The sequence below is a fragment of the Hippopotamus amphibius genome, chromosome 12, assembly GCF_030028045.1.
Source record: "Hippopotamus amphibius kiboko isolate mHipAmp2 chromosome 12, mHipAmp2.hap2, whole genome shotgun sequence".
NCBI lineage: Eukaryota > Metazoa > Chordata > Mammalia > Artiodactyla > Hippopotamidae > Hippopotamus > Hippopotamus amphibius.
Window position 1 is genome coordinate 75,798,861 of NC_080197.1, and position 16,049 is coordinate 75,814,909.

At 46.8% G+C, this 16,049-nt stretch overlaps 1 protein-coding gene across 1 annotated transcript in view; it reads right to left on the reverse strand.

Annotated features, from left to right (window-relative positions):
* Positions 1 to 14,219: 14,219 nt before the first annotated feature.
* The window catches only part of CD9 (CD9 molecule), a 33,477-nt gene continuing 31,647 nt past the window's right edge, over positions 14,220 to 16,049 (reverse strand). The window contains exons 7-8 of the mRNA XM_057702934.1: positions 15,882 to 15,965; positions 14,220 to 14,765 (exon numbers count right to left, since the gene is read on the reverse strand). Coding sequence (XP_057558917.1) covers positions 14,700 to 14,765; positions 15,882 to 15,965 — 150 coding nt within the window. The 3' untranslated portion in view covers positions 14,220 to 14,699. The remainder of the gene's footprint in view (positions 14,766 to 15,881; positions 15,966 to 16,049) is intronic.

Below are 16,049 nucleotides of genomic sequence, written 5' to 3' on the forward strand. Positions count from 1 at the left end.
CCAACGTTCATAGATTACCTTACCTTTGGTGCAGCCTCATGGGAGGAGTCAGAGTCCTGGGATTCAAAATAACAATTCTGTCTAGTAAGTGTCTACTATGCGGCACCTAGTACAACATAGTAGTACCTTATATTTGCACCTAGTAGGTTAGCAGGGCCTCTGGGTTGCAGTCACAGCAACTCTGCTCTGTTCCTAACGCGTGCTCTGTGGGTCAGTTCTCCCTGGCCCATTGGTGATGTGCAGTCCCAGCACTTCCCTGATGTCTTTTAGGATAAAGTCTACAGTGGCTTTGAGTTGCAAAACAGTCATCATTCCAGAATGACAAGGTTCAGCCTCAGATAACAGCCACAGCTTCCAATTATAGACAAAGTTATGACCCTTTTTCTTTGGCTGTGAGGGGCCTGCCCCAGGGGATGGGGTGTATGGCTTATCTCTGCTCCCCTAAGTGCATTTTCTGAGCTCCCAGTCAGTGCAGGTTTAGGAATCCCGTGCCAATGATCAGAAGCAAAGGAGGTGGTACTCCCAGAATCACCTTCTCCACGGAAAGCAGAGGTGCCAGTGGCAGCAGGGACGTGGCCCCTCCTCGGGGTCTGTCCCAGCTCTCAAGGCCCCTCCTCTGAGCTTCTAGGGCCTGGGAACCCTGCCTCTGGTCTCTGTTCCCCTAGTCCTATGGCTGGTAGCTGTTTCCTGTGGTTATTCTTTCTTTCTTTTTCTTTCTTATTTTTTTTTAAATTGGAGTATAGTTGCTTTACAATGCTGTGTTAGTTTCTGCTGTACGGCGAAGCGAATCAGCTATACATATACATATATCCCTTCTTTTTTGGATTTCCTTCCCATTTAGGTCACCACAGAGCACTGAGTGGATTTCTCTGTGCTATACAGTAGGTTCTCATTAGTTATCTATTCTATACATAGTAGTGTATATATGTCAATCCCAATCTCCCAATTCATCCCACCCCTCCTTTCCCCACTTGGTGCCCATATGTTTGTTCTCTACATCTGTGTCTCTATTTCTGCTTTATATATAGGTTCATCTGTAACATTTTTCTAGAGTACACATACATGCGTTAATATGAAACAGAGCAGGACCCTATGGTCCTTGCCCCACCCCAGGGTCCTCAGCCTGCCTTTTGTGTGTGGAAAAACTTTAGCCAAAGAATAAGTTTAATCAGAGAAATGAGAAAATGCAGAAACAAAGGAAAACAGTCAAAGGAGACCAAATAATAATAGTTTAGTCGTTAAGCATAGTCAAGGACCTTTAGCTCCTCTTCAGGGGCTATAGATGATATTCTGAGCCATGTCCTGTGAGCTGTCTTATAGATGCTGAAACAAGGTGGAAGAAGTTAACTACATGATGACCAGGCTGTACCCATGACATAAGCTGCCACAATTCTGAGAACTGGCCTCAAGGAAATGGAGACAAACCGACCCTGGAATTGAAGATTAACAGTACCTAAGACAACCAAGATGATGCTGGTCAGACCACGATGACCAACTTCAACATGACTGTCAGAGCTGCCTGTACTGTTTCTGCATGTAGCCCCCTCCCTCTGTCTATAAAAGCTCTTGACCCCTGATTGTAGGCAGGGAATCGGCCTTTGGACAGGCATCTGCCGTCCCCCAGTTGCTGGCATCCAAAATAAAGCAAACTTTCCTTTCCACCAACCTGGCCTGTTTATTGGCTTTTGAGCAGTGAGCAGCCGGACCCAACTTTTGGTTACAAATGCACGATATTTGGGGACTTCCCTGGTGGTGCAGTGGATAAGAATCTGCCTGCAATGCAGGGGACATGGATTTTAGCCCTGGTCCAGGAGGATCTCACATGCTGTGGAGCAACTAAGCCCATGTACCACAACTACTGAGCCTGCGCTCTAGAGCCCTTGAGCCACAACTACTGAGCCTGTGTGCCACAACTGCTGAAGCCCACTCTCCTAAAAGCCCATGTTCCACAACAAGAGAAGCCACCACAATGAGAAGTCCGTGCACCACAACAAAGAGTAGCCCCTGCTCGCTACAACTAGGGAAAGGCTGCGCGCAGCATCAAAAATCCAATGCAGCCAAATAAATAAATAAATTTATATTTATTTAAAAAAAATACAATATTTGTTTTTCTCTTCCTGACTTCCTTCACTCCGTATGACAGTATCTAGGTCCATCCACATCTTTACAAATGACCCAATTTCATTCCTTTTTATGGCTGAGTAATATTCCATTGTCTATATATGCCACATCCTCTTTATCCATTCATCTGTTGATGGACATTTAGGTTGCTTCCTATTGTAAATAGTGCTGCAATGAACAAAACTACAATGAGGTATCACCTCACACCGGTCAGAATGGTCATTGTCAAAAAATCTACAAACAATAAATGCTGGAGAGGCTGTGGAGAAAAGGGAATCCTCTTGCACTGTTGGTGGGAATGTAAACTGGTACAGCCGCTATAGAGAACAGTATGGAGGTTCCTTAAAAAATTAAAAATAGAATTACCACATGACCCAACAATCCCAGTACTGGGAATATACCCTGAGAAAACCATAATTCAATAAGATGCATGTACCACTGGTTATTATTTCTACATTCCCTCATTCTCTTTTTGATTTTTCAGTCCTCCAAAACTTGTTTAACCAATTCCCTACATTAAATTCTCTCTGTTGAATTACCTACTTTGGATTCTGTCTTTTTGACCAGACCGTGATTAAACATTGGTTATTTAACAATCTCCAACCCACCACAATTAAAAGCAGATGTAAATAATGCTAAATATAACAGCCAGTTATTTATGAAGGAAATGATGAAATATTTGCTTATATCAGCCAGAGTTTGATAAAATACTACTCTTCTTTGCCTTTGTCTTAAACCAAAATGTGCCCAGAATGTCATTCATGGACCAAACTACAAACTGGACAAGAGCTGACTCGAAGTTTCAAAACTGCTTAAGCCACCTGCCCGCCCCCCCCAACACACCCAGTCACTATAGCGACCCTTGGGTCAGAGGTATTATCTGTAGGGATGGTTGAGTCAAAAGATAATGGGGACTTCCTAGGTGGTGCAGTGGTAAAGAATCTGCCTGCCAATGCAGGGGACACAGGTTCGAGCCCGGCCCTGGGAAGATTCCACATGCCACGGAGCAACTAAGCCAGTGTGCCATAACTATTGAGCCTGTGCTGTGGAGCCCGTGAGCCACAACTATTGAGCCCATGTGCCACAACTATTGAAGCCCACACGCCTAGGGCCCCTGCTCCACAACAAGAGAAGCCACTGCAATGAGAAGCCTGCGCACCACAATGAAGAGTAGCGCCCGCTCTCAGCAACTAGAGAAAGCCCGTGTGCAACAATGAAGACCCAATGCAGCCAATAAATAAATTAAATAAATAAATAAATAAATAAATAAATAAATAAATAAATAAATAAAGATAATGGAAGGCAGGTTACAAGCAGAGGTTTTCGGTTTTGGGGTTTTTGTTTGTTTTTTAAACATTCCATTCCCTTATCTGCTGCTGTGTAGGACAAGCTCAAGAGTTTCTGTTCGTCACCAGTTTCTGTTAACTCTGTGGGGCATGTTTCCTTTTCCAGAATGTCATGTAGTTGGAATCACACAGTAGGTAGCCTTTTCCGATTGGCTTCTTTCACGTGGTAACATGCACTTAAGTTTCCTCCAGGTCTTTCCACAGTTTGATAGCTCATTTCTTTTTTTTTAAATTAATTAATTACTTACTTATATAGGCTGTGTTGGGTCTTTTTTGCTGTGCGCGGGCTTTCTTTTCAGTTGCGGTGAGTGGGGGCTACTCTTCATTGCAGTGCGCGGGCTCCTCATTGCCGTGGCTTCTCTTGTTGCAGAGCACGGGCTCTAGGCACGTGGGCTTCAGTAGTTGCAGCACGTGGGCTCAATAGTTGTGGCTCATGGGCTCTAAAGTGCAGGCTCAATAGTTGTGGCGCATGGGCCTAGTTGCTTCGCGGCATGCGGGATCTTCCTGGAGCAGGGATCGAACCCGTGTCCCCTGAACTGGCAGGCGGATTCTCAACCGCTGCACCACCTAGGAAGCCCCTCTTTTCTTTTTAATACTTTTAATTTTCAAAACTAACCCTGAGATATGTTTTATCAGCTCCAACTTACACATGAAGAAACCAAGGCCCAGGGCCATGTTCGTTGAATGCCAGGAACAGGTCTTTTGAATGTAGATCTGTTTCAGTGTCTCTGCCCTCGGGGGGGGGGGGGGGGGGGGGGGGAGACCAGAATTTGCCACCCCCAAATGTGTCTCTTTGGCATGTTAATTATTTTAAGTTGGTTATTTTCTAAGAAACAGGGAACCTGAGAGAAACCCTGCAAACCATAGAGGAGTAAGAAACATCCTTTTTGTAGGAAACATTGACATTTATAAGGGAAATCTCCATTTGTAAGAAACATTTTGTAAGAAATAGCGACATTTACAAGGAAAATCTTTTTGTAAGAAACATCGATACCCTTTTGTAAGAAACATTTATAAGGGAAATCTCCGTTTGTAAGAATGTCTTTCTTGTTGTACCAGGAAGAGAATGACCAGATCTCTAGAAACTCTTATCAATGGAGAAGGGATGACTTTAATCTGCATCACAACCTTACCCTGGTTTGCTGGGCTTTTCCTGGTCACCTCCCCTAACTGGCTATCCCCACCCTCCTCATTCTCTTTTGTCTTCTGCTGAGGATGGTATTTAAGGTAAGGATTACTCAGGTTTCCATCTCCCCTGTAGGCGGGTTAGAAACTTCTGTTTGATTTTCTCTTGTTAATCTGTCTCATGTCAATTTAAGCAGCCAGAGGAGCTTGGAGGGTAGAGGAAAACGTCTTCCTCCCCGACAGCCTCTCCCCTATGACTGTGGTCTTGGGCAAGTCCATGCCTCTTTGCCTGTCGATTTCTCCATGTGTTGAGGATATAGTGAGGCAGGTTAATAACAAAAGCAGGAAAGGACAAGACAAACGTAAGAGAACGCAAGCCTCAGGGAATAAGTAACTTATGGCCTCTTTCACAAGATCCTGCCATGGGCAGCCCAGACATCTGAGTCAAGGAGATAAGGGAAAACCTAATGTCTGCACTCTGGCTTCTGTACCTTGCTCCTGCATAGATAAGCATAGCTATAGGCTCCCAAAAAGCGCGGGAACTGGTTTATAAAAGGAGAAACTTGCCTTTGGTTGGGAGCTCAGTCTTTGGATGTGAATCCACTGGACCTGTAACGGTACAATAAACATTGCTTCCTGTATTGCAAGCCTCGGTGTCCTGCCTACATCTACCGATCCCTCCAACAATAGAATAATTCACGTTTCTCCCTGTCGACTGAAAAAAAAAAAGCACAACCTAAAAGTTGAGAATTATGTTTTATTCGGTGGATTTTCTGAGGATTTAAGCTCAGAAGGCAGCCTCTTAGGTAGCTCTGAGGGACTGCCCTGAAGAGGTAAGAGAGGAGCCAGGATATATAAGAGTTTTGGCAAAAAAAACCCAGGTAGTCGGAACGTCAAAAGATTACTGTTGGACTTCCCTGGTGGTCAAGTGGTTAGAAGTCCATGCTTCCACTGCAGGGGGCACGGGTTCCATCCCTGGTGGGGGGAATTAAGATCCCACATGCCACGTGGTGCAGCCAAAAAAAAAAAGTCACTGTTAATTAAAGAAAAATCAGACATCTCAAGTTAATGAATTTAGTGCTTTTCTATATATGAGAAGATGCAGGAGTCTGGGCTCCGTGAAATCCATCACTTTGATATGCACCTTAACTATCTAGGGCCAGCATATATCTAGGGCCCGCTTTTCTCCATCCTGAATCCCTCAGGGTACGCAGTCTGGGCAGCTGCAGTGACTGATGGCTTGGTGGCTGCAACATCCCTTGTTTACTGATATAGCAAGAGACATTTTTTCATCCACAGGGAAAAATGAGAACTTTAGCTTGGGAGACAGACTCTCAGGTAGCCCTGAGGAACTACTGCAAAGAGGTAAGGGGAAGGTCATTATAGGTATGATTCTGGTGAGGGGGTACATGCAGCCAAGCCCACATTTTGGCAGAAGGTTTGTAACAGGGAAGAGCTAAGTCGGACTCCATGTTGGATCTCTTTCTTTGACTTTAACCTTTGCTTTCTGCTGCTTTTGTTATTATAATCATACGTGATGGCCTGCCTCTGGGAACACTGCCCCTCTGCCTGAATGTTAAACTAAAGTGCCTCTGTTCAGCTCACAGGCAGACTTTCTGTCCTGCCCACCTGTGTGGATGGCCGCAGAAAAGGAGAAATTAACATATCCCCTCAAGGAGGCTGGTCATTCCCAGAGATGTTTTGCAAGACGGCTGGCCCCTTCACTTTACTTCCTCACAGCCTCTCCCTCTATGATTCTATAAAACAAACTGGTATCCAGACTCGGATAAGGTGGTTTTTTGGAGACACCAGTCTGCCACCTTCTCAGTCTGCTGGCTTTCTGAATAAAGTTGTATTCCTCGCCTCAACACCTCGTCTCCAATTCATGGGCCTCTCGTGTGGCGAGCAGAGCGAGCTTGGACTTGGTAACAGGTTGCTGCTGGCCTCGAGGAGCAGATGTGTCTGTTCATGATTTCAGTGCTTTTCTAGATTTGACAAGAGGCAAGAAATTGGGCTCGTAAAATCTTCTCCTGAAAATATCTAACTATCTGAAGGCCTGCTCTGCCAGCTTTTCCCAGAGCCCAGAGAGCCTCATTCCTGAACTCCACCTTGAACCCCTTTCAGGATGTGCTGAAGGTCAGTGGCTGCAGTGGCTAGTGACTTCATCCTTATAGAATTGGATAATAGCAGCAATTTTTAGCTGGCATCCCTGACTCTCAGGGCAGTCCTGAGGGGCAGCCAGACAGCCCAAAGTCTGTTGAGATCTATGGGTCCTTGCTGGGGGTGTTAGAACAGCCCCACTGGGTCCCCCACTGCCTGGCTTGGCCAAAAGTTCAGCTCTGCCTCTGTGGGGCATTGCAGAGTAGTGGGGATTCTACCCTAGGATAAGATCTGATCCTGTCTACATCGCCACAGGAGAAGCAGATGCTTTGGGGAAATTCAATTTAAAAGGAAATAAATCGAATTAGCTCTCCAAGGGTCTGCCAGCCAATGCCTGAGTGAAAACTATTACATTAGCTGCTCAGGCCTCTCCAAGACAGCATTAAAACTGAGGGTGGGGTGGGCTGAGCTAGAGAGCAGAGGACTTAGCTTGATGGTATAAAGTCCTAAGACTAGGATGAGCCCTGGCTTGGGACCCATGAACCTGCAACTGACTCTGCCACTGACTTTCCACGGTTCTTAGACCCTCGCTGTGACTTCCCTTTCCCAAAGACGCACATGCATAATCCCAGCCCTCTCGGGGTGTGGTCACACTTATGTAAAGAGAACACCCCTCAACAGGCCTCTTTACTCCGAGAGTTCCACTGCAGATACCCCTCGGGTGTGAATGTTATGGGGTGGGCTCTTCTAGGGAGGCTGTCCCAGGTGGTCCTCGAGCCAGTCAGCTCTAACTGGGAAAGGTGTCCAAGGAAGTCCTTTTTCCCTAATTTCCTGTGCTTGGGAGGCCATGGGGCATCCTGAACATGGACACTGCTCCCTTCACCGTAACCCCTGGAACCAGGGATTGGTGTCCTGACAAGAGGTGCCAGTAGGGATGCTTCTTATAGGATAGTGCCAACTACTGTTTAGATTCTTTGTTTGTTTTGGCTGTGAGGGTCTTTGTTGCAGCAGGAGGGGTCTTCATTGTGGTGCGAGGGCTTCTCTCTAGTTGTGGTGCACAGGGTCCAGAGCAGGTTGGCTCTGTAGTTTGCAGCACGTGGGGTCTCTAGTTGAGGCTCGTGAACTCAGTAGTTATGGTGCATAGACTTAGTTGCTCCACGGCATGGGGGATCTTAGTTCCCTGACTAGGGATCGAACCTGAGTTCCCTGCATTGGAAGGTGGATTCTTTTTTTTTTTTTTTAATAAATTTATTTAATTATTTTATTTTTGGCTGTGTTGGGTCTTTGTTGCTGTGCACGGGCTTTCTCTGGTTGTGGTGAGCGGGGGGCTACTCTTCGTTGCAGTGCGTGGGCTTCTTATAGCTGTGGCTTCTCTTGTTGCATAGCTTGGGCTCTAGGCATGCAGGCTTCAGTAGTTGTGGCACGTGAGCTCAGTAGTTGTGGCACACGGGCTTAGTTGCTCCACGGGCATGTGGGATCGTCCAGGACCAGGGATCAAACCCGTGTCCCCTGCACTGGCAGGTGGATTCTTAATCACTGTGCCACCAAGGAAGCCTGGAAGGTGGATTCTTTACCACTGGATCACCAGGGAAGTCCCTAGATCCTTTCCGCTAAGGGAGCTTGAGTGTGAGATCAGAGAGAAACAGAGATGCCATATACAGAGCCAGGGTGAGCCACTGTCTCGGGCTTCTGCCAGGTCTGTTGCACAATCCAGGCTAGAAGTACAGAATCGCAGAAGTCATGATGTGGGTGCTGAGATGCTGAATACCCTTCCCCCAAACCCCATTATTCAAGGGTTGAGGAGCTCTTTTTCTTTGCATCTTTGTTACCTGAAAAGTGGGTTTGCCTCTTGGTGGGTGTTGAGCCAAAAGACCCAACTAACCCAAGGAGTGGGAGGAGGAAGGATTTATTACTTGCAGCAAGTAAGGACACTGGGAGTCTTTCCCAAATCAGGGTCCTTCCCCAAACAGCAAAACTGGGGAAAATTTAAGCTAAGGGTCCATGCATATTCATGAAGGGGCTTGAGCAGAGGAGAATTCAGCCTAGAATTGGGGCAAAGGATGACAGAGTCCCAGCTTTAGTTGATTGAAGTCCCAAGGTCAGAAAAAGTCAACATCTGGGAGTTCCCTGGTGTCCCAGTGGTTAGGATTTCGGGCTTTCACTGTCATGGCCCGGGTTCAAAGATGCACGGCGCGGCCAAAAAAAAAAAAGTCAACATCAACATTCTGACCTCCACCTGGGTGGAGGCCTTAGTTCAAAAGTATGTATCAGACTGTTACGTTCCTTGCGGAGGAAATAGGATGCTGTTTTGTGGCTGGACTATTGTTTCTTGACTGCTTTTCCTGTGTTCCTGCATTCCTTTGTTCCCTTAAGATCACTGATTACTGAGACCTGTTCAAGGGCAAGCAGTGTGGCCAGGCTTAGATCACAAAACGGCTTAGGCCAAAGACAGCTTTTCTTAGGTCAAGAAAACCATGCCTGGTTCTCTTCCTCCGGGGACCCCCTATCCTATCTGCTCACATTCAGTCCAACAATGGCACTGAACATGGGAAAGAACACAATGATTTCAGAGAGAAAGCACTATTTTGAAATATTGTAGGGTTGTCTGTGGAAATATCCACTATTCCTATTAGTTTAATCTTTACTAGAGGTCCTCCCCTCACCCTTGCCCCCACCCCTGCACCCCAAGTGAAAAAAAAAAAGAAAGAGCGCTGGTTTCATGGGTATTCTCTTGGAGACCTATATCTTTATGAGATCTCTAAGATGCAAGGGATGTAGGAGTTCCTCAAGTTCCCATCTCCAGCTTCTCCTGGGGCCACCTTCATATCCCAGAGCCCATTGCTCTACTGGACAGCCCTGGTTTCAAGGAGTTTTCTTGGCATTATGACAAAATCTGTTCATCGTGCGTTCTCCTTATACCTCTGGTCCACCTTATAGGCCTCTAGATACTTGAAAACTAAGTTTGTCGTGCTGTTGGTTCGCCACCCTTGCCCAGGTTCAAATCCCCCTGGTCCCTCACTCTCTTCTTGGATGATGGGGTTCTGGGTCTGCCCCCTCCTGGTCTCTGGAGTTGACCACCGTCCTTTTTGAGGAGGCCCCAGACTGGAGCAGCATACTGCCCCAGGGCCTGCCTGCTGCATCTCTGGCTTTATTCTTTCTCTCTCCATCTGGACACCCACCTCTCTGGATGGAGCCCAGGACAGCCTTACCTCATAGTGTTGGCTTCTCTTAGGTTTGTACTAAGCTACATTTTCATATCTTTTTCCAAATGAAATTGTTTTCTATCTTGTATTTATGGAAGTGAGGTCTTCCAATCTAAAGGTGCTCCAGTATGTTTCTGTTAAATTTTCTCCTGTGATATTAATCCTGAGAGGCACCACTGTGTAAAATGTGCAATAAGACTAAAGAGATATAGACCTGGATTCAAATCTGTATCCAGTGTATTAACTGGATGATCTCGGGGCAAATATGTAACTTCTCTGGACCTCACGTTCTCCAGCTGTAAAATGGAATAAAACACTCACTCCTCTTTTGCTCAAGGAGATTCTTTCTGGACCCACAGCTACTGTCGCTGTTGGTTATCTATTGCCTTTTTGTGACCTAAAACTTCCCCCCAAGGTCCTGAGAGCTCTGGGCCATCTTGGTTTTCCCTCAGCTGGCCCTGGTGGCCAGCAAGCAGGGCAAGCTTGTTTTTGCCGGATGGAGGGCAGTGAGTGTGGCCCAGCTGCTCCTTCCCGGGTATCTGCCAGCTCTCACCATCCCTCCTCTCCTGGTCCTGGGCCTGGCCTGCAGGTCAGAGGGCGGCCGAGTCCTTACAACACACTCCACTCCCCCTCCACCTACCAGCTGACTAGTCAGGGGTAGATATTCCACCAATATTGGGTCAGACTTTCTCTCCTAAAACTTCAAGTGGGGCTGGTGGAGGTTGTGTCTGTATAAGCCTGGGAGTGAAAGCCTGCCCTCTTTCCACCCCTCGTAGGCTGAGTAGCAGAGACAACTGGTGTTGTTGGAGAACAAAACACAGCACCCAGAAGCGGAGAGCTGCAGGAGCACCCAGCCCGTGGTTCTAGTACCTTCTACAGCTTGGCTGTGTTTCCATGCTTGGGTTCTATGAGATACTACCTGTGTCCCTAATAAAGTGTTTGCTTTCGCTGAAGCTAGCCAGGTGGTCCGTTATTCACGACAAAATGAAAGGGTATGACCCTGGGGTATTTCTCGGTTTAAGCAGAACCAATCTGTTGTGCTGACTCCACCCTCTCCAGCAAAGAAGCCAGGACTGGGAAGTGTGTATATGGGACCTGCTTTTCCTAGAAGGAGCTGGCAGTCACAAGCAGTGTGGATATTACCATTTTTTTTTTCCCCTGACATGTGGGACCTTAGTTCCCTGACCAGGGATCAAACCCGTGCTCCCTGCTGTGGAAGCGTGCAGTCTTAACCACTAGACTGCCAGGGAAGTCCCCAGGGCGGGTATTACCATGAATCAAAGATCGTGATGCCATGAATTAAGACAATCTCATTCATTCTTACATAAATGATTGACCTGTTATTTCCGCTAATGATAGTTAGCACTCAAGTGCTCAGATTAATAGGGACTGAAGCCACAGAACAGCAGAGAGAACCAAGGATGCTAACCCAGCTGGCATTTTTTTTTTTTTAGTTGTGGTAAAATAAACCTAACACACAACTGACCATTTTAACCATCTATAAGTGTACAGTTCCCTGGCACTGAGCACATCTCAGTGTTGTGCAACCAGCACCACCATCCATTTCCACACCCTTTTCTTCATCCCACGTGGAAACTCTGCACTCATGATACAATAATTCCCCATCCTCCCCTCCCCAGCCCCTGGTTACCTCCAATCTACTTTGTCTCTGTGAATTTACCTAGTCTAGGTGCCTCATATAATTGGAATCACACAGTATTTGTCCTTTTGTGTCTGGGTTATTTTGCTCAGCATAATGTCTTCAAGGCTCATCTGTGTTGGAACTTCATTTCTTTTTAAGGTGAAATAATACAGTAAGTCTCCTGCATACAAACGAGTTCCATTCCGAGAGTGTGTTTGGAAGTCCAATTGGTTCATAAGGCCAACAAAGCCTAGGTACCCAAATAACACAATCAGCTATATACCACTGCTTTTACACTTGCTTCCGGACATCCTGGGCTTGAAATAAAAATACTGTACTACTGTACTCTCTACAGTACTGTACAAAGTACACAAAAGCATAACCACTTGTAGAGGGTGCACACATGTGACAAAGTATGCCAGACGTGAACTAACACGTGATTGGACATGTGAAGGCAAGTTTGCATCTTTGGTTGTTTCTGTTTGTTTCTTTTTAAATTAAGTTTATTTATTTAGGCTGCGTTGGGTCTTTTGTTGCTGTGCACGGGCTTTCTTTAGTTGCGGCAAGCAGGGGCTACTCTTCGTTGCCGTGTGCGGGCTTCTCATTGTGGTGGCTTCTCTTGTTGCAAAGCGTGGGCTCTAGGCACGTGGGCTCAGTAGTTGTGGCTCACAGGCTCTAGAGCACAGGCTCAGCAATTGTGGTGCACAGGCTTAGCTACTCCAGGGCACGCAGGATCTTCCTGGACCAGGGATCGAACCAGGCGGATTCTTAACCACTGTGCCACCAGATAAGTCCCATGTTTGCATCTTTGAAAGTTGGCAACTTGAAGGCTCATATGTAGGGGACTTTATTCCACTGTGTGCATCTACCACATTTTGTTTATCCCTTTATCTGCTGATGGACATCTGGGTTGTTTCCACCTTCTGACTCTCATGAATAAAGCTGCTGTGAACATTGGTGTTCTGATTTTGTAATGTAATGGTGTTCAGGGACATTTTGATTCTTTTTTTCTCTCTCTCTTTAATGTTAAGAAAGAGCCCAAACTGAATTAAGAAGAGGAAAATAAAAACAGGTTTGCTACGCTTCCATACTTCCCTTCTGGTGGTGTTTATCTCACTCTGTTGCAATCGCTGGCTTGACGCTCTGAACTGCTCGCTAGATTGTAGACTTTCTAAGTGAAGACTGTCTCTCACGTGGTGGCTTGGTGAGGGTGACTGACACCCCCCAGCGTGCCTCTTCCTGCTCCTCTCTGGTTAGAGTGGAGCACGACTGGAGGCGGAAATGGAGCAGTGCTCATTCCGCAGCTCACACAAATTGCTGCTGCTTTGCTGGGTCACTCAGCATCTCCATGTCCCAGCCGGTGTGTGTTTGATCCCACTGCATCGGTCCTGGTCTCTGCAGGACCCACAACACCAACGTCAGGAAAAAGAACGGACACGGATTTGTCTGTCCTCACGGGCTCCACGTTCTTGCTCTTGCCCATGTTACATCCGTCTGTCCTCCCTGACTCTCTGCTCATGGGTGTCAAGTTCCAACGTCAGAAGCAGACAGTAGTCTTACAGAGACTGCTTAACCAGTTCTAGTGATTGTGTAAGGTCAAATCCCTGTAAAAAAGTATTTAATATTCTGCTTCTGTTTAAACCCTGATGGGTATACCCTCATTTATTTAACCAACTAATCTCGAGTACCTACCATGCACTAGACAATAGGTGCTAGGTGCTGAGGGTACAGCAGGAAATAAGACAAAGTCCCTGCCATCAGGGAGCTCATGTTTACTGTGTGTTTTTTTTTTTCCTGAAATTTATTTTTATTTATTGGTTGCATTGAGTCTTCGTTGCTGTGCGTGGGCTTTCTATAGTTGTGGAGAGTGGGGGCTACTCTTCGTTGCAGTGCGCAGGCTTTTCATTGCTTTGGCATCTCTCATTGCGGAGCATGGGCTCTAGGTGCATGGGCTTCAGTAGTTGTGGAGCATGGACTCATTAGTTGTGGCTCACAGGCTCTAGAGCGCAGGCTCAGTAGTTGCGGCACACGGGCTTAGTTGCTCTGCGGCATGTGGGATCTTCCTGGACCAAGGCTCGAATCCATGTCCCCTGCATTGGCAGGTGGATTCTTAACCACTGTGCTACCAGGAAAGCCCTTTTAATTTATTAATTTATTTTTGGCTGCGTTGGGTCTTTGTCGCTGCACGTGGGCTTTCTCTAGTTGTGGCAAGCGGGCTTCTCAGCGTGGGGGCTTCTCTTGTTGCAGAACACGGGCTGTAGGCGCACAGGCTTCAGTAGTTGTGGCGTGAAGGCTCAGTAGTTATGGCAAAAAGGCTTAGTTGCTCTGCAGCATGTGGGATCTTCCTGGACCAGGGATCAAACCCCTGTCCCCTACATTGGCAGACGGATTATTAAGCACTGTGCCACCAGGGAAGTCCCACATTTACTGCTGTATCCTCAAGACATATCACATTGCTTCAAGAAAGAGTCCTCGACTAGGTTCCAGTGTTGATGCGTGAACAAAGGTGAGATCTTGGATCAAAATCCCTTCATCTCTCCATGCCATGATTTCTTCACTAGTGAAGTAGGGAGACCAACCTTCCCACCCACTTCTCACATAAACACAGAGCAAAGAGCAGGTGAAAGACATCTGAAAAAATAAGTAGCTCTAAAAGAAAAAGTAGGGAGGCAAACCCCCAAACCAGTTTGGGATGTTGTCATCATCTTTTATTATGTATCAAATTGTCTTTAACATAAGTTACAACCTGATTAAACGTGATAGATATTTTTTATCTATTTAAAGACACACACACAAATCTCTTTATATACAATATCTTTTGTCTAGAGTCTAGCAAATATAGTACCTTTCATTGCAGGATTTCTGCTTAACATAATAAGCAAAAACAAATGACCAAAACAATATAAACTGGAGCAAACCCAAATCCCCAAATCCCTTAACTACAAATATCAATACTGAATAAAGCCTTACACACACAAACAGAGAATAACGTTCGTTTAGAAACGCAGAATGAATACTAAAGTTAGTGGCAAGGAAAACCAAAAATTAAAAAACAACCACCCCCCCCCCCACAAAAAAAACAACAAAAAAACCCCAGAACCCCGAGAAAACAACCAGCGGTCTTCAGGGGTGAGCCTTCCTGCTCAGGCTGCAGTGCTGACTCTAGACCATCTCTCGGTTCCTGCGGATGGCGCAGCAAAGGATCATGCTGAAGATCATCCCAAATATCTGGAAGACAGCAAGGGGTGTGAGGAATTGCGCGGCTCGGCTGCGGGAAGGCAGAGGGAGAGGGGAAGACAGGAGCCAGTCTGGCCAAATGACAAGGAGAAGGTGCCCGGGAGGCCAAGCGAGGTGCAGGGTGTGAAGCAGGAGAGATGTAAGTGAGACAGTGGAGGGACCGCTGACCCGGGGGCTTCTGAGTCTGCAGCCACGGGCTACTGCAGGCTGTACAAGCCAGCTCCCTGGGAGCTCTCAGGGTGAGACAGAGAAGCTCAGGGCTAAATTAAATGCTCAGATTCCAGCTCCTCCGATTGTCTCTACAGGCCAATACTTTCACTTCCCTCTTTGTGTATGTCTGTGTTTTCTATTCTAGCTTTAAAAGTATTGTTATGCCTTTTACTGAAAGCTGCTTCAAGTCCTTCCCAGATGCAGAGCAGGGGTGTCAATTACACTGAGAGAGGAAGCTATTCTCTCTCTGGGAGAGTCTTGGCAAGGGGCAGAGGAAGGCCACGTCCTTTACAGAGTCTCATCTCTCTCTCATGGGGGAAGGAGGGGGACCCTAGGGAACCTGATGGGTTCTGGGGGCAGACTGGCAAGAGAGTAGGCTGTTGGAAGTTTTCAGTCTCCTTCTGTTTGTCCACTTTCGGATATCTTTCCCACCACAGTGGGAGGTGAGATAGTTCACATCCATGTTGCTTTTACTGAACTACTTTCGTGGGGCAAAGAAAAGCAGGTGTACAGTGAAGACATATCCTGGAGGTTATCCCAGGGTCACTAACAGGTCTGGGTGATCTACATCCTTGCTATTCCAAGTGTAGTCCATGAACCAGACACCGTGGAATCACCTTACATTTGCCCCCGAATCTTAATGGTTATGGGAATGGGTTCCGGAGACACAGAGTTCAGATCCCAGATGCTTCACTCCTGACCTCAATGTACTCAACTTCTCTGTCTCTCCGGGCCCGACTCTGTAAAATGGGAATACGAATAGTTCCCACCTCACGGGTATGGCGAGAGTTAAAATTGTTGATACATCCGTCGATTAGTTAAAGCAGTGCCCGGCCAGAGCAAGGGCTTCGTCAACCTTGATCCCTAAGGTTCCCTCCCAACGCCTCCGACACTCACCATCACCACAGCAATCCCGATGCCCACGGCGCCAATGATGTGGAATTTGTTTTGGAAGACCTCCTCGATGGCCTCAGGGCAGGACTGAGGGGGACAAACCAAGACCCAGGTCTCACACAGCCCCTGCTCCAGGCTCACCCTGCCCTCCCATGGCACCCATTTCACACC